Below are 19,168 nucleotides of genomic sequence, written 5' to 3' on the forward strand. Positions count from 1 at the left end.
TTCAAGCGAGGCATGATGATTCTTCAATGGGCATTCACCCCACCACTCATCACTGCTACGGAGGTATGTGGTCAGTATGCATCTTCTCTCTACACAGTCTCGGGGTAGCCACCTCTTTCGGATCCGACAGAGCCATGCCCACACACGTACTTTCTTTACGCCGAGATGGTAAAGAAGGCCATTGACAAGATGAGGACCAAGAGAGCATATGATCACCATGGCCTAGTAGCAAAGCATTTTATACATGCCAAAGATCTGTTTGCAAAGCTTCTGGCAATGATGTCTCAACAGTGCCACGTGAGAGGGTCTACCTGAGACTTGGAGTTTGTCTACTATCATACTTATCTTCAAGTCAGGGGACCCTATGGAGCCTGGGAACTACCACACTATCATGATTGGACACACATTGGCACGATTGTACGCATCCATCCTTGAGCAGCAATTGAGTAGATGTGCAAAGGGAGAGGGTGTACGGGCAACAAGACAGGCAGGTTTAAGGAGAGGTTTCTCTTCTCTTGATCATATTCTGACACTCAAAGCCATTATTGAGGAGGGGAGATCACATGGGAGACGGCTCTATTGTTGCTTTGTGGATTTCCGCAAAGCCTTCGATATAGAGCCCAAAGCTAAATTGATGCGCAAACTGCAGGAGATGGGGGTAGCCATAGAGTTGATTTGGGGGATCATGGCTCTATACAGGTCAGTAGTGGGGCATGTACGCACTCCAAAGGGGATTTCTGATTTGATTCACTCCACTATCGGGGTGAAACAGGGCCGCCCGCTATCTCCTACACTATTTGGCATGTATGTGGATGAGGTTTCTGACTACATTGAGAGGAATGGTGATAGAGGAGCACAGTTGGTAGGGACATGGATCCCACTATTGTTATATGCTGATGATATTGAGTTGATTTCTGACTCCCCAAAGGAGATGCAACGTCACTTAGATGCTTTGTACACATTTGCTCATGATAGTGGATTGTCTATTAACCTGGGGAAAACCAAGGTTATGGTGTTTAACACCACACGACAATGGGTCAGGTCAGGAGGTCAGCACCCGCATTTACATACGATCAAGAGACGCTAGAGTATAAGAATACATACACATATCTTGGGGTAGTCTGCAGTGGACCGGTGTTTTCTTTGAGGAGAGCAGCAGAGACTAGACTGACGAGAGCCTATGAAGCCTTGGGAGGTTTGGAGAGGATGTGTTCGCACGTTCAGTTTCAAGAACCTCAAACAAAGCTCTGGCTTTTTGACAATCTAGTGGCTTCAGCTATGCTTTACGGAGTAAAAATTTGGGGACCCTTAGTGGACCTTTATACATTGTACCAACTTATGATACCCAGGCCGAGGGGCCTAAAACCTTAAAATTAAAGCAAGGCACAAATTGTGTAGAAGTACGCAGAAGTGGCACTGTTGTAGGGCTTGGCCCAAAAATCACGCCGCGATTGTGCGCTGCTGTGACATGGCAATGTACGGACGCCCGCGTTTTAAGGGATGGCGCAGAGGGCGCTTGCTTTTGGACACTGAATCTTTTTGGGACCTAATGCTTTTCATGTAACTGCTTTGGAATTGGCCAAGGGCCTTTATAAGTGTGTAAGGGCCTCCTTCTCTGGCACATTAGCTTGGGAGCTCTGCATAGAGAGAGAGAGAGAGAGAGAGAGAGAGGACCCTCAAAAACTGTACTTCTTGAAGGATAATAATAAAGAAATACCATAAAGGGGCGCCAGTCTTTGGGGCCAGTACTTCTGAGCACAGAATTCCATCGTGCCATGTCGTCTCTCTCAATTTTGTTCAGCTCTCTCGCGTGTGTTGCACTAGATCCTTGACTTGGGGTGTCCAAGTCTACTACATTCGTACCCCCTTTCCGCTTCTACACTTGGTATTCGTCTTTCTTCTGACACCTTATGGGTCGTTCACAAATATACTATAAGCTTGAAGTCTTGTTCTTTGGCGTGTAAAGGGGTGGGAAGAATATGTTATGCTAGGTTATTGAAGGACTATTTTCAGGCTTCGCTATTGTATGCCGATTTCAAGATTGTGAATGTTTCCCCTCTCAAGAGAGCGTTCTTCAAATTCTCCAGATCAAGCCACAGAGGTATTAGCACATAGCCCTATGGACTTTCATTTTGCTGTACGTTTTCTTGCCAGATCGATCATATCACCAGGAGGTGTATTTTTCCTGTTGCCTTCCGTAAATAAGTATTAGATATATTTATTTTATTTTTACTTGTTTGTCCCAAAACCCTTGAAAAGGTGCAAGTGGACATTGCATGGCCAGTGTGAAACGGCTACAGCCAAATGGGTTTCTCACATCGGGGATCTAGGTCGGTCAGACAGGGATTGCCCAGGCCAGTTAGCACTGAATTCTGATAAGTATGGAAGCTCGTGTGCGCCAAACTGGAATTTGGGCCACTCGTCAAGTCACTGCAACTTTATAAGTTGAAAGGGGCCAGTAAATTAACCCACCTTGTAGATGTTGGTCAAATGGTAGTCTTCAATGATGGTCAGGAGAGCGATAGGGACGCCATGGAAGCATCTCCTAAAATTTAGGGAACTGCTATTTTTGACCGGAAAATGTGTTCGCGTCATTAGCTCTGGAATGACAAGGGGAACATTTTATTGCTCTGCTGCCAAGTCAACTGACGCACCAGTTGAGATATTTTTAGCAGGGAAAGCCCAAACTCGAAAACTTGGCGACGTGTCAGCCTGTGAGCGATTCTGCCACTTTGGGAGGCAAAAACGAGCTGCATATCAACAAAGGGGGCGCCATTTTCAGCCTCGGGTGGATTGTAGCAGGTACAGAAGCTATGGAATGCTTACCTTGCCCTCTATGCACAGTATGGTGACGGGAGTGATGCCCCGCACGCTACATACTGCTCTCTTTCTCCCCTACGTACAGTATGTTATGCCCCACTAGTGGGCTTCTCATTTGACCTATGTACAGTTCTGGGGTTTATGCGCGTTTGCCAAGGCAAGAGCCTTTTGAACAGGAACCGGATTAGCTAATTGCTAATCCCCCACAGGTACGCACAGTTCCATCACGAAAGATTGCGAGCTTGGAGAGTTTTCTCGCGTGAAAACTCGTCCAATTCACAGGGGAACTGTCCCATTGCGTGCGGGAGCCCTTGGGACACGCGTAGGCGTGTTCGCTCCGCTAAAAACGATCCGAAACAGGGAATTACAGCCTGCTGTGTTTTTCTGCAGGTTTAGGGTTTCGCACCTAAACTGCAAGGGAACATCGGGGGAGCCTCGTGAGAGCCTTGGGATGCGTGTACAGGCTTTTGGGCTCCCGGCAGTGAAAAACAGAGAATTACAGCCTGCTGAATTTCTGTGACAGCTCACCAGAAAGCTTCCAGATATCGAGGGAATCCATCCTAGACAGGTGTTTTTGACCTACAGGGGTTTTTGCGCCGTTATGCTGTCGAAATCCGGTCGAAAACCTGCGTTTTCAGCCCTCGCCAGGTTTGGACAGCTTTGTGAAAGCTTGTTCTAAGTGGTCGGATCGTCTACCTTAATTTGAATAAAGAAATACCGAAAGGGGCGCCAGTCTTTGGGGCCTACAAGGTGTCGGTCTCATGTGCGCAGTGACATTCTAGTCGCTGGACGCAACTGTGTTCTCTTCCCTTCTCAGTGCTCTGTGTAAAGTTAACAGGTAATTGAAATAGTACCGCCCTCTACGTTGTACGGGCCGGTTATATGGTTCCATCGACGGGATAGTCACTTTTTCTTCAAAAAGTGCAGCGTGGATTGTTGTGGGTGAAAGCAACACAGAGCTTGTCGATATGGCAGAGAAGAGAGACCAAGTACCTGAAGAGGGATCTTCCTCACATGGCACAGAGAAATTCCTTCAACTCTTCAAGAAGAGGACAGGTTGTTTAGAACTCAACTGCGTTGCTGCATGGACATGTTTCAGCAGTTGGCTAACAACCCAAGGATGCAGGAATTCTTACAGGCTCCGACACAGGGTTTTAAGCCTCCTACACAGGGAATGACTGAGCCGTTGCAGGAAAAGGAGATTTCCAATGCGCAGAGGACTCATGATGCTCGAGGGAAAGCCCATGTGGTTGAGCAACTAGCGGTGTCCAATGATCCAAAGCAACTTGCTTTAGCTGGACAGGAACCGTTTGTGAATGGTCAAGGGAGCAATGAACAGGCTATGCGTCAGACCCTTCCATTACCTAATACTTATCCTGGTTATTTTGGAGGTGGTTCAGTGTTTCAAGCTATGGCTGGACCTTCCACAGGTTATATGCCAGGGAATGTTTTCGGGACAATGTAAACAGGCATGGGTAACCCTATGTACGCGAACATGGGTGTCCAACCAAGTTTTCAGGGTGCCTATGGCCAGTTTCGAGTGCCTGGAACACAATTTGGTATGGCTGGTTTTTCGCAACCATACGTACAAAATGCAGATATGACAGGGAAAACAGTTGATGCGAGTGCTGGAATGAACACTCATGGAGCACCACTGTTACAGGCACCTGTTTATGATAATGTGGCTCCTTTGAGTCAGCCTAAGGATTACAAGGAAGGTGGGCAGGGAGTGAAGTTTGAAACTTTCAGAGGAACTGAGGACCAATTGAAGGCTTTGACCTTCATACAGCAGTTCGATGCAGCTTATGCTGGAGGAAACTTCACGGAATCTTCAAAGATACGCAAGGTTGCCACTTTCTTGAAAGGGAATGCGCTCCAATGGTGAACCGCATTGTTGAACCAGGGTCAAGCCCCAACAACGTGGGTCCAATTCAAACAACTTTTTACGCCTGCATGGTCGACAAACACTTTTGAAGTGGATGTAATGACAGAATGGCACGAGTTGAATGCTAAACAGTGTGCGGATCTGGAAGAGTACAATAAACAGTTTTGGGCCGCACTGTTGCCAGTCACCTCTTACAGGTTTGTGCCATTGTCAGAACAGATTGAGAAGTACTGTTGCGGATTGCCCAAGAAAATCAGGGACTACTGCACAAAGACTACTGTCATGAATATGTTTCAGTTGATAGAGAATGCAAGAGTGGCCAACAATCTGTCGAAGGGAGATTCCAATGGATTTAATAGCCACAAGAAAGGGGCCCAGGGCAAACAGTTTTGAGCCAAGGGCAATGTTGCAGCAAAGCCTTCTGAGCCTCCCACAAAGAAGCCCTCCACTGAAGAAGGTGATACGTCCAAGAAGCAGTCTAAGTCTTCTTCGGGACGAGTACAAGGACAAAAGAGGCATTTTTCTGGCAAAACTTTTGAAGAACGGAAAGCTCTTAGGGAGGCCAAGAAATGCTACATTTGTGAATAGGAAGGACACTTTGCAAATGAGTGCCCACAGAAGAAGTCACAGGATAAGGATGACAAGTCAGACCATAAAGGGAAGAAGCCAAAGCCGAGTGCAGGACTTGTTCCAGATTTGGTTGGAGATCCGCCAAACACAAATGCCACGGACCTGTGCAGAGCTCGGGGCAAAGTTAGAGACCAGACAGTGCTGGTTTTCTTTGATCCAGGAGCCCGTGCAAATTTCATATCACCAGAATTGGCATCAAAGTTGGGCATTCGTGCAGAGGAGATGGGTATGACACGCGATGCAGGTTTGGCATGCCCAGGACATTCAGAGCTTCTTACTCCCATTCTGGGAAAGCTTCGTCTGCACATTCAGAGCTATGTGGATGCGGAAGAATTTCATATTATGCCGCTTGAGGGCTATGATGTGTTATTGGGTATCCCATGGTGTTACAGGTTGCATGCTATGGTGGATACTTACAACAAAAAGATTACCCTTGTACATAGAGGAAAGACTCATGTCCTTGATGTAAAGCTTAAAGGCGAGTCTGTTCCAGTTGTTTCTGCTTCTGCTATTTCATCTGTAATAAAGAATCATCTTTCTGCGTACTTGATCTTTGCAAAAGAAGTACCTCAAGTTGTATCTAATTTGTCTACCTTAGATAAAGACAGGTCAACTTTTTTGAGTGGTTTCAGTGATTGTTTTTCGGACTCTTTGCCAGAGGAGTTACCTCTTGAGAGACCTGAGGATCATACTATAGATCTTGTGCCAGGTTCTAGTCCACCGAATAGACCACCATACAGGGTTAGTGCAGCCCAACAGAAAGAGATTATGGGTCAGGTCAACGAGCTTTTAGAGAAGGGGCTGATTCAGCTCAGTGGCTGATTCAGCCCAGTTCATCCCCTTTTTGTTCGCCTGTACTCTTAGTGCAGAAGAAGGATGGTTCATGGCACATGTGCATTGACTATCGCGCCTTGAATAAGAATACTATCAAGAACAGGTTCCCCATACCGAGGATAGATGACATTCTTGATCGGCTTGAGGGAGCGTCATTGTTTACAAGAATAGACCTAAAGAGAGGGTATCATCAGATACGCATTAGACGAGAAGATGTCCATAAGACTGCGTTCAGGACAACATTTGGTCTCTATGAGTTTCTTGTCATGCCATTTGGTCTCACAAATGCTCCTGCCACATTTAATAGAATGATGGACAGAATTTTTAGACCACATAGAAACTTCGTGGGTACCTTCTGTGATGACATGATTGTCTACTCAAAGTCTAAAGAGGAGCATAGGGATCACTTGACCGCAGTTTTGAATGAGCTACGCAAGAATAGGCTACTCATCAATGCGAAGAAAAGTGAGTTCTTTTTGCAAGAAATTCACTTCCTTGGGCACATTGTTTCAAAGGATGGGGTACGCATGGATCCCGCTAAAGTGGAAGCAATTAGGTCATGGCCAGACTTGAAGTCCGTACATGACATTCGAAGCTTTCTAGGCTTATGTTCCTATTACAGGAGGTTCATCCGAAATTTTGCTGAGATTGCTTCTCCACTCCATGCACTACAAGGAAAAGGAGTTACTTTCAAGTGGACAGCCAAGGAAATTTTAGCGTTCAAACACTTGAAAGAGAAGCTGACTTCAGATTCGGTAATTATTTTGCCAGATCTTTCAAACCTTTTGTGGTTCAATGTGATGCGTGTGGCCATAGTCTTGGTGCAGTTCTAATGCAGAATGGCCGAGCAGTCACATATGAGAGCAGAATTCTTTTGAAGACTGAAAGGAATTTGCAAGTCTATGAGAAAGAATTGCTGGCAGTAATTCATGCTCTCACTAGTTGGAAACACTATTTGCTAGGGGCTGATTTTGTTGTCCAAACGGATCATCAAACCTTGCGATATTTTCTTACACAGACGAAGTTGTCTGAGAAGCACATGCGATGGGCAAACATCTTGTCAATGTTCCATTTTCAGATTGTGCATGTGCAAGGGAAAAAGAACGTGGTGGCTGATGCGTTGTCACGAAAGCCCCAAATTTCAGCAGTGTCAATTCCGTACCATTGTGAACTAGACGAAATGAAGACACGATATGCTGAAGATTCAGATTTTGCAAGGATCTATGACCAGCTTGTTGATGGGCAACATCATGAGCACTATATGCTTAAGAATGACTTTCTCATGATGCATGGAAAGTTATGCGTTACTAAACAGTTACGGCCAAAGATTTTGATAAAAATTCATGCTCCACCTTATGCTGGGCATCGTGGAATTGATGCGACAGTGAAAGGGGTTGAGGCATTCTTCTATTGGCCAGCTTTGCGTCAAGATGTTGACACATTTGTAGGATCATGCTTAGTATGCCAAAAAGTCAAATTTGACAGACAAAAGCAACCGGGATCGTTGCAGCCATTGCCGATCCCTGATAGGCCATGGGAAAGTATAGCAATGGACTTTATCTTTGATCTTCCAAGGACACAAACAGGAAATGATGGGATTTGGACTATCATTTGTAGGTTCAGTAAGCAGGCCCATTTCATTCCTGTTAGGAAGAAGATAAAGCCAGAACACATGGTCAACATATTCATGAGCAATATCTTTAAATATCATGGGATGCCTCAGTCAATTGTCAGTGACAGGGATCCACGTATGACGAGTCTTTTCTGGAAGGCATTGTTTGAGAACATGGGCACTACGCTCAAGTTCTCTTCTTCGTTTCATCCGCAAATTGATGGACAGTCAAAAGAGGCAAATTCTACTGTCTTGGACCTACTCAAATGTTATGTCTCAGAGCACAAGGCAACTTGGGAACACCATCTCCCATTGGTTGAATATGCTTACAATAACATTGTGCATACGTCAACAGGTAAGGCACCATTTGAGATAGTGGAAGGAGGAAAGAAAGTCCCACCCATTTTGCAGACTAAGGACAAGATATTTGAGGCAGACAAGTATGTGCAAGATATGGATGAAACATACAGGAAGATAAAGATTGCTCTTGAGAAGACTCAGGCTAAGCAAAAGAAAGCTGCTGATCGTCACCGTCGTGAACTTGTATTTTCACTTGGTGATTGGGTACTTTTGCGCTTTGAAAAGGCCAGGTTGAGGAAAAGGAAAGGCAAGGAACGCTTGTTTCCTAAGCTCAGTATGCAATATTATGGTCCTTTTCAGATTTCAGAAAAGATCAGCGATGTAGCTTACAAGTTAAAGCTACCACAAGGCTGGAAAATACATAATGCTTTTCATGTCAGCCTTCTAAGGCCCTTTGTTGGTGATGTGCCAGAGAATATGCTTGATGAGGAACAACCCGAAGTGGAAGAATTGGATAAAATCCTTGTTCCTGAACAGATATTGGCACATAAAGAAAGAAAGGTTAGAGGAAAGGTTACAAGACGCTATTTGGTGAAGTTCAAGAACTATCCATCATTAGATGCCAAATGGATGGAAGAGTCTGAATTGCTTGATTCACCTCAACTATTGCAATTGTATCTTGAAGCCTTTCAAATGGAGCCCACAGTGACTTGATGCAGCCTTTTTGGAGCAAGGCAAGAGCATGGTTCATGATGCTCAAGAGAGTAGTTAAGCAATTGTATCTACTCTTTCCATACAGAATTTAGCTAGAGAAGTTTGTGCTCAAGAGTACACTAGAAGACTTCTATGCTTGATATATGTGTCGTAGCCAGGTTGGTGGGATTGTTTAATCGTCCAACGCTACATTTCCGGAAGCATGTATATCTTGGATTCCCATCATAGAATATATGTGATATCAGGAGATATCTGCATGTATTATTGGCATGCAAGCGAGGTCGCTTGCAGTATTTCAAGGGTGGGGTGTGTCACCAGGAGGTGTATTTTTCCTATTGACTTCTGTAAATAAGTATTAGATATATTTATTTTATTTTTACTTGTTTGTCCCAAAACCCTTGAAAAGGTGCAAGTGGACATTGCATGGCCAGTGTGAAACGGCTGCAGCCAAATGGGTTTCTCACATCGGGGATCTAGGTCGGTCAGACAGGGATTGCCCAGGCCAGTTAGCACTGAATTCTGATAAGTATGGAAGCTCGTGTGCGCCAAACTGGAATTTGGGCCACTCGTCAAGTCACTGCAACTTTATAAGTTGAAAGGGGCCAGTAAATTAACCCACATTGTAGATGTTGGTCAAATGGTAGTCTTCAATGATGGTCAGGAGACCGATAGGGACGCCATGGAAGCATCTCCTAAAATTTAGGGAACTGCTATTTTTGACCGGAAAATGTGTTCACGTCATTAGCTCTGGAATGACAAGGGGAACATTTTATTGCTCTGCTGCCAAGTCAACTGACGCACCAGTTGAGATATTTTTAGCAGGGAAAGCCCAAACTCGGAAACTGGGCGACGTGTCAACCTGTGAGCGATTCTGCCACTCTGGGAGGCAAAAACGAGCTGCATATCAACAAAGGGGGCGCCATTTTCAGCCTCGGGTGGATTGTAGCAGGTACAGAAGCTATGGAATGCTTACCTTGCCCTCTATGCACAGTATGGTGACGGGAGTGATGCCCCGCACGCTACATACTGCTCTCTTTCTCCCCTACGTACAGTATGTTATGCCCCACTAGTGGGCTTCTCATTTGATCTATGTACAATTCTGGGGGTTTATGCGCGTTTGCCAAGGCAAGAGCCTTCTGAACAGGAACCGGATTAGCTAATTGCTAATCCCCCACAGGTACGCACAGTTCCATCACGAAAGATTGCGAGTTTGGAGAGTTTTCTCTCGTGAAAACTCGTCCAATTCACAGGGGAACTGTCCCATTGCGTGCGGGAGCCCTTGGGACACGCGTAGGCGTGTTCGCTCCGCTAAAAACGATCCGAAACAGGGAATTACAGCCTGCTGTGTTTTTCTGCAGGTTTAGGGTTTCGCACCTAAACTGCAAGGGAACATCAGGGGAGCCTCGTGACAGCCTTGGGATGCGTGTACAGGCTTTTGGGCTCCCGGCAGTGAAAAACAGAGAATTACAGCCCGCTGAATTTCTGTGACAGCTCACCAGAAAGCTTCCAGATATCGAGGGAATCCATCCTAGACAGGTGTTGTTGACCTACAGGGGTTTTTGCGCCGTTATGCTGTCGAAATCCGGTCGAAAACCTGCGTTTTCAGCCCTCGCCAGGTTTGGACAGCTTTGTGAAAGCTTGTGCTAAGTGGTTGGATCATCTACCTTAATTTGAATAAAGAAATACCGAAAGGGGCGCCAGTCTTTGGGGCCTACAGGGTGTCGGTCTCGTGTGCGCAGTGACATTCTAGTCGCTGGACGCAACTGTGTTCTCTTCCCTTCTCAATGCTCTGTGTAAAGTTAACAGGTAATTGAAATAGTACCGCCCTCTACGTTGTACGGGCCGGTTATAGATCATGGTGGAATCGCAGTTACAGCTAGATTTCCACATCTTCTTCCAGAATATGCTGCACATGATAGATGGGCTCTGTGGTTGGCGATGTTGTGAGTCCCAAAGATGAGGATCACACAATCTCCATTAGGATGGTTCTTTACCCATCCTTAGGGAAGAATCGTCTACAATTCATTTCTCTCCCAACTATCCATGGGGGACAAATCTTCCAAAGAGTGTTCTTCATTGGTCTTCCTCGCCGTTGCTTTATTTGTGGAAGGAAGGGCCATGTTGCGACAAGCTCGGGGGACAGAGGCTTCAAAGCTTGTGTATAGACAGAGAGTGCATGTTTCTCTTCCCTCTTTGGATACTTCTTTGACACCTCTGCATGATCCACCACCTCATCCTCAAGGCATTGATTTGGACATCAATAGCAGTTCTGACGGCATAAATTCAGCTTACAAGCGACAGTTCCCTTCTTTGGCAAAAATTACTAAGAAGTCTTGAGGAGAAGTCTTTGAAGACCTCTAAGCTTAGGAGGTCGTCTAGGCTTAATCCCGATGTGATGATACCAAGAGTTGAGCAATCGCCACTCCTGAGCTATGTGGCATGTATGTGTCCATGTAGTGTGGTCTCTAAATGAGCCCCTTGTCTAGCATGGTTAAGAAGTTCTGATTTTGTAATACATCTTTGGGGGAAGAGGCTGTCTAGGTGCGATCCATGTCCCTGTGATGTAGAGCTGCCATAGATCCTACTCTCTTATGTAGAGTTGCCATACAATCTGTTTCACTATGCTCCTCTCACTGTGTGAGAGCTCAATAAAGGGTGAGTCCGGGTCATACTGGAAAGGTGATAATCTATCCATGTCTACTCTATGTACCACTCTCACACCAGCGAGTACCAAGATCCTACTCACATGACTCTGAAATCTGTCTAGAGACCTCGAAGGCTCCATGTCTGAGTCTATCTTATGGCATCTGTCGCGTCCTCTAAATGAGGCCAACTGTCTGGAAAATAACCTTGACTAGCATGGGAGGAGTAGAGAGAAAGAGAGAAATGAAATGAAATGTTATATTAACAACTTCAAAATGCCAAAATGGCCTATGAGACCAAAAGGTTACATCCATGTGTGATCTAGTACAGTGTCCAGGGAATATAAGGATAAAAATAAATGAGGGTACCTAGAGTGGGTAGATATGTAGTATGGCCTCAATGTCCTACATCATGAGCTCTCGACGGGGGCGTGCTCGTTGTCGCTTAATGATGTTCTATAACCTCCGATCTAGACCTCACCTACAGTGTGAACATCCTCCTATCCTCGGGTGTTGCGAGCGGCCAAGCTGGATTGCTCGCTCAAGAAGGATGGCCCAATGAGGGTGTGACTGGGTAACCTATGGTGGGTCATCCTGAGTAGTCCCTTTGTGAAAAGTAGTAATCTGCCTCTATATGGATCCTCTATGTGTAGGTCCTCTCCTCTTAGGGGTAGTCTCTCTCAGTCTACGGATCTCCAATAAGAAGAAACCTAGGCACCTCTGATCACAGTAATCCAAGATGAGGGATAAGGGGCCAAATCCCTCTCTGAATAAGCAATGCAAACGCCCACGGATCTCATAGTATGTTGAGCATTGGCAAATATAGTGCTCCTCTATCTTTGGCTCTCTCTCTCGCAAACCTGGCATAATCTCTCCTTGGGTATACCTCTATATCGGCCAGTCTATATCTCCAATTGGTGGGATGAGGTGCGTAGCTGACCAATAACACCTCTAAGACCACGAGATAGGTGGGTGTCAACATACCCATCATCTATCATGCGGAGAAGATGGTCTCGACGCTTTCACCCAAATCAACCTCGAGATCATGAATACAAGTGGTCTCTCCATGGATCTCCATCCATCATATGTGTGAACTGATCTACTATGATGATCCATGCTATGCCCCCATATCTGCACTCCATAAAGGATGGTAGAAGTGACCAAAGTCGATCTGAAATAAGCACAATATCATCGCAGTATAGCAATAGAGGTATCCATGTGCCTAACAACTATGCCTCTATCCCCTACAATCTCAATATAGCCAGAAATCTCATCAATATACAATCCAAACAAAGTCGGAGAAAGTGGGCATCCTTGCTTCACCCCAATAGTAGTGTGAATAGGGTTTGCAAGACCCTCTACTGTCCGTACTCTCCCTATAATTGTCTCATACAGTGCCATGATAACCCATACATGCTTCTATGGGACTTCCAAGTTATGTAGTCGCTGTATCAACCTTGGCATAGTTATTCAGTTACTCGCTTGATGGTGAGAGTACATCAGATACTAGCCCAAAGGGCAGGTTCGAGCAGGCATGAGAGGTGTTCGTGCCCTTCATGTGCAAGTGCCTGATTGGGCTTGTACTCCAACAGCCCCCATCAAGCACAATCGCGGCACAAGAGAGAGAAAGCCGCCCATGTGCAGCTACAAAAGTGCTTTTTTATGCCATCCAAGGATAGGGGGGGTGCATAGGTAGGTACAACAGTTGAGGAAGAGGCTCTCCCGGATTAGGGAAGTGGGTTTCCTGAAGTATACAATAAATTGCCCTTTTCTCCGTGCGGGCAAGCTGCTTCATTCGAGGTTTCCGCTTCAGCTTGGTCTTCTTCATGTGTGGTCTTTGCTTCATGCGAGGTTGACGCTTCATCTTGACTCTCAGCGTTGAGCACCATGCTCGAGCTTGCACGGGATCAATCTTTGCCCCCCTTAAGGAGAGTAGGGTGGGATAAAGTTGGTGTTGAGGTTTCATGGTTGAAAGAGATGGTGTTGAGAGAGGATCGTCACAATGAGCTTCACGCAGCTTCATGAATGGTGAAGATGAAAGAAGGTTATGGTGACGTGTAGCATAATCGATTAGAGCATAAAATAGCGGTTTCAGACTAAACTTGAGAGTTAGAATCGCGATTAAGCTAGATCATATCACCATCGAAGAGTAACAAACTGTTTAGATTGGCTTCATCCGCATCTTTTATCTCACTTTTGTGGTCTTCTGCACCTCCACTCCACAAGCTTTCAAGCGTCATTGCCTTCTTTTGGGTCTTTTCTGCAAAGAACTCACGGCACCATCCATGCAAGGACGATTGCTGTATTGGCTCTTCAAGGATAGTGAGGACTGCGGCCACTGCATTTCCAGCATCTTTCCTTGCTCTATCGGGACATTCATTGTCCTCCTCTAGCGAGATTTTACGCGTCTTTTCAGCGGCCTTTGCGTACCTCCTCTTCCCAGCAAAGAATTCAGTGCACCATGCAGAGATTACATCGAAATAGGAGGTTTCTGAGGTAGAGGGAACACCATCCAGGAGTTCTGAGAAGGCGAGTTGGCCCCCATGAGGGGACGACCATTTTTGGGTGGGAGGGGTGCGATGAGAGGTATCAGCCTCTGCGTGTTTGTTTTGGCTGGGATGACGCATGCTTGAAAAGAGTGTGCAGGATAGTGAGCCCATCAGGCTGGCCAGGGCCATTGCTCTTATGTCCATGTAGAAGCTAGAAATGAAATGATATATTAACGTCTTCAAAAGGCCAAAATGACCCATGAGACCAAACTGTTACAAAATTGTGAATCTGATACCATGTCTGGGTACAAAAAGACTAGAAGAAAAATACTACTACTAGAATCCATCCTCATCTGCACTCTGGATGTCGAGAGAGTATGGCTCGAATCCTCTGCTGTAGTCTCCGTGGATGCTGTGTAGCCCCTCTCCTCAATCGTGGACGTCTGGATCTCCGTAGCTCCAGAGAGAGCGCCATGGCTGGCTGCCTACATGCAGGGCAGCGTGTACACACACAGAAAGCTTAGTCTTCATGATGCTAGAGATTACTTTGATTGCCTAATTTATGTATGCATCATGAGTCCAGCGCAGATGAGCAAATTTATTCATAGCCCAAGGTCTACACATTGGATCTTTTGCTAGTTACAATAGCACCATACATCGTCATTTGTTTTATCCGAAGGGGGATCAATGCCGACAAATATTGCTAACTCCCTTGTTACATAATTATGCTAAAAACCATACTTGGGAAGTTCATCGCTGCAACCTATCTTCCTTGTACGACGGTGGCTTCATAGTCTCCTCCACTTAAACATGTTGACTTGTAGCTATTTTCAAATGCCAACCCAATGCAGGTGTTGGTTTGAAAACTTTGGATGACGGGACTAGTTCACAAAGGAGAAAAAAATGAAATTGCTTCTGCTAATGCTAATCTTTTGCAGTGCTCTAGGAAGATGCGCTAATTCAATTCAGATTATAAAAGCAAAATGCAAACAAAAGAATCTCCAAAAGTGATGGTAAAATCACCAGTGTAACCATCAAATGATGCTTTTTAGAAAAAACTATAGCTTACAGGGATTTCAAATTTGTCAACTTCTGAATACTAGTTGGAATCGGTCCTTGGAGGTTATTTCCATATAATCGCCTGCATGTTTACAGATGTAGTAAGTTAGTCCTACTCCATTTCACCTTGATGATATGATAAGGATCATTTATGAAAACCAACACAATACTCAAAAAAACATCAAAATTTACACACATGTCGGTAAGGCTTGTCATTTCACTAAAAATATCCGGCAAGGGTCCTGAAAAATTGTTATCCAGCAGCCATCTGCCACAACATGTGTGAGCCACTTGAATGCCATCATAAAATATTAGAGAGCATCCATCTTGCAGCCAGTATCCATTCTGAAAAAATTGATTAAGGTATGAAAGGCACAAGTTCAGAAGCAAAAGAAGCATTGAGGACACAAAAGCATACATTTGGGCTACCAATATGTTTCCACCAGCCATAAAGAGACCTTGAAATTCCGTTTAATTACATGCTTGGCTTCCATATTGAGATAGACCCGGTTAATACCACCTTCAAAATGTGGACAATATATCCAATTGAAAGATATTCTAGTTAAAACATTCTATATGTATTCCAAGGCATCTTAATGATAATACGATGCTATTTTGTAAGGCATCCTATGTTCAAAGCTTTCATCTTATTGACCTAATTCAATGTAAACACAAATTGTCAAGATATGTCTCGACAACATTCGCCCGCCAAGAAGCGTGCAGCTTCCCACATTAATAGGTCACACTCTCCTGCCTGTGAACGACTGAGACTGTACTCGCAATAGCAGTACCTCTATCTATTACAGTATATTTTCCTTCTATCAATTGTGCACTGGTTTAGTTTTGGTCTAACTCTATTTATCTCTCATTGTGTGATAGTTGGTTTCTTCTTGTGAAATTTATTCCACTGCTTGCCATCCCTGTTTCCATCCGTCCGTTCCTCCCATCTCATTAGTACAATTCTCCGCATTCTACATAGCTACGACTAATTCTGTGCATTCTCAAAATCTATTACTGTTTTCATCTCTCTTCACTCTATCATATAGTTCCTTCTTTTAAGTTTTAAAACAAAAACAAACAAACCGTTGCATTTTTCAAAGCTATTATTGCTTTTATCTTTCTCCTCTGTCTTATCTTCTACTTTTTGAAATAAAGAAACAAGTGAAAAGAAAAAGGATCTTCACCCTTCACATCCCCCTTGCTCACATGACCCCTTCATCCCCTTGACCCAATGGCCCCTTTCATTCCTCAGCAAGGTCTCATACATCCTAGCCTCACAAAGCCCCTAGAGTTTGTCTCAGAGTCATGCACTTCGCATCTCTCTGCAAAGTTGAGCCTCAATACCCCATGTGTCCAGGAATTTGGTCCTTGACCTAGAGCTGAAAGACCCGCCAACTAGCAGAGAAGGAAAGACATGCACGGTGGCAATTGGGGCTGCAGTCACAGGCTGAAAAGAATCCAGCAGACAGCTAGTAAAACCAAATGATTCACAAATCCATAAAACTGAATACCGGTGAAAAGCCATTACAAAAACGCCTTCTAAAGAGGGTAGAAAATGTCACAGCAACCTAAAAAGGTGAGAGGGCTCCTTGAAATCTTCTAAATGATTGGCTCTTAATGGTATCCTGGACAGAAGCCACCTTGTTTCTCTATTCCTCAGCAATCTTATGTCTGTTCCTTGTCTAAAGTAGATTAAGAATGACACAGTTGGGTCTCCAAAGGTCCTTTCCATCCTAATTTTCTTTCCCTACACATAAACACAACCATATGTATACTAGCATTAACCAGCTTGATGTCCGCGACTGAGATCAACTTCTTTTCCTTTGTTGAGTGATCACTTATTAATCTAATTCTTTTCTGGAACTCTTGCTTGACCATGATTGTTTCCTCCTCAAGATGATATTCTAGCTTCTGTGTTGCAAGCCATCTCTAATCGCCATAGAGTGGGACAAGGGAAATGTGAAAGGCCGAAGGACATAAGGGCAAGGGCAGCAAAAGGTAGAGAAACAAGAAGGGCATCAGAAATTAGACAGAAAAAGAGAACCCAGCTTTCTAAGCGACAAAAATGGCACAATTCTGAAAATGGCAGGTACAAACATTCTAGACAACAGAAAGTAATGACTAATATCTACTTCCAAAGACCTTGAGTAAAACAACAAAAACATGAAACAGCACAAGAACATGTGAAAAGTTCATATACAATGTTGAAAGTTTGCTGAGGCTGGCAAGCTGCATTGGAATTTCTCCACTAAGAAAGTTGCTGTCAAGGTAGCTGTTGACAAAAGACACAGAAATCTATTAATGACAACCTATGAGATTCAGTAAAATGGCTATTCTCATCTAGATGAGAACCAAGCTTAAAATTTACAAAGGGCATTTGCATCAAAATACTGCACTACTAAATTCAACATGCCAAGAAATGACCATGACTAGCAAGAAGTAATGTGCTAGGTCTTTGTGTATAACTATGCATTCGTGCACACATACACAAAGATTTGGCATAGAGGTAGCCTTGGATTGTCTAATAAACCAATCGGAACCTTGATTCAGTACATTTAAACCCTTCTGGAAGAAAAGTCCCTTGGGTCCTAGGCTCCATAATAGTTGTCAGACACAGCTTAACCTTTTTGTAAGAAATTACTATATTCTAAAAAGACTCCTCCATATGGTCATCAAACATGTCACACCTGAGACACAATCTACCTCAAGCAAGAGAGGATAGAGAAAGTGTGAAATGTGTGCTCATACTTACAGCTCTGTTAGACTCTTCAGGTTCCCAAGCTCCAATGGTATTGAGCCTGTGAGCAGATTTGTTCCCGCAGCCCTATAGGCACAAAGCAGTAAGATGATATGATCGCTAAACCCACTCAGATGAAGAGAACCACACATACAGCCTTACAAATGTCACCAAAAGAAAAAATTTCCTTTAATTATGGAAAAGATGACTTGGAATTAGAAGCAGGAAATTCAAACTCTCAATCCATATGAACTTCATTGAACAAATGCATTCTCTCAACCCATGAAACAAACATATTTACATTGAATGCCTCTAAAAAATAAATACTACGCTGAAGATTTACAGCTCCAAAAACTATTAAGGCTTTATTAAGGCGGTTCTAGAAGGTGGCTTTCATAAGAACATGATAATAAGCATCAAGCTATCCGTTGCACAATTGGTGCTCCTATGTAGCTTTCAATAATGGCTCATTTCTGTCAGTCAGTTTATTACTTATTTCTACTCACAAGTGAGTTAAGCCAGTCAGATTTCCCAGCTCTCTTGGCAGCAGTCCATCCAGGAAGTTTTGACCAAAGTCTCTGCAACATAAAGATCATGCGCTTCAAGATTTCAGCCTCACAGATGAATATCAATCTGCATTTTTGCCTAAACCTTAGTTGGCTCTAAGCTAATGTTGATTTCCAAATGCAATAAAGACATGCAACAACGATAGTCCAAAAATTCATGAAGATGGAGGCACAAAAATAACAGGAAGCTGCTTTCTTCAAAAGATAATGGAGACTCGCACACTAGCTATACAAACAACTGCACGACTTATCAAGCTGGTTGTGGTGCCAACTTTCTTTTGCAAAACAGTCTGACTATCATTTGAACCACTATAGATGGCAAAGGACATTACATCCTCATGCAATTCCCAGATACTCACTAAGAGCTAAGGTGATTGAACTAAATATTGTTCATCTTTGCAATTGTCACATACTTACAGATAAGTAAGGTACGTCAGATTGAAGACATCCATTGGGAATGTTCCACGAAGGTTCTTTCCAAACATATATCTGCATTGAATGGTAGTTATTTACCATTTTAAGCCAAGAAAAGCAATCCATAATAGAATATTAGTGCATACAGTTGAACAATGTGACAGGTTGAGCCATTATTATAAGTACAAACACATTTCATGTAGCCCACAAAAATACTCTGTCCTTTGGGTCCACATGGATCATCCTCGAATGTCCATGCCTCAATGTTAAATTTCTGGGAGAGGCTTTTAAGCACTGAAACTGCAAAAGAACGCAAGCAAGCAATCCACATTAGATATCAAGCCCTGACTTTATAATCTGAATATTGCAGCAGTAAACAAGCCCTTGGATAAGTCAAACCAATTTACACACAGGTGTCAAGAGCTTAAAAAACTTGAAAACACAACTTTCCTTCTGTGCTTTATCT

At 44.0% G+C, this 19,168-nt stretch overlaps 1 protein-coding gene across 4 annotated transcripts in view; it reads right to left on the bottom strand.

Annotated features, from left to right (window-relative positions):
• LOC147445206 (putative LRR receptor-like serine/threonine-protein kinase At1g56140) overlaps positions 1-19,168 on the bottom strand; it is a 241,608-nt gene that overhangs the window by 189,966 nt on the left and 32,474 nt on the right. For 2 of the 4 annotated variants that reach the window (XM_086524760.1, XM_086524763.1), the window contains exons 2-8: positions 18,849-19,002; positions 18,706-18,777; positions 18,229-18,300; positions 17,738-17,809; positions 17,186-17,257; positions 15,182-15,253; positions 14,996-15,067 (exon numbers count right to left, since the gene is read on the bottom strand). In XM_086524760.1, coding sequence (XP_086380886.1) covers positions 14,996-15,067; positions 15,182-15,253; positions 17,186-17,257; positions 17,738-17,809; positions 18,229-18,300; positions 18,706-18,777; positions 18,849-19,002 — 586 coding nt within the window. The remainder of the gene's footprint in view (positions 1-14,995; positions 15,068-15,181; positions 15,254-17,185; positions 17,258-17,737; positions 17,810-18,228; positions 18,301-18,705; positions 18,778-18,848; positions 19,003-19,168) is intronic. The other 2 variants (XM_086524761.1, XM_086524762.1) reach the window with 1 other exon arrangement.

The sequence above is a fragment of the Adiantum capillus-veneris genome, chromosome 12, assembly GCF_014529385.1.
Source record: "Adiantum capillus-veneris isolate H3 chromosome 12, ASM1452938v2, whole genome shotgun sequence".
Taxonomy (NCBI): domain Eukaryota; kingdom Viridiplantae; phylum Streptophyta; class Polypodiopsida; order Polypodiales; family Pteridaceae; genus Adiantum; species Adiantum capillus-veneris.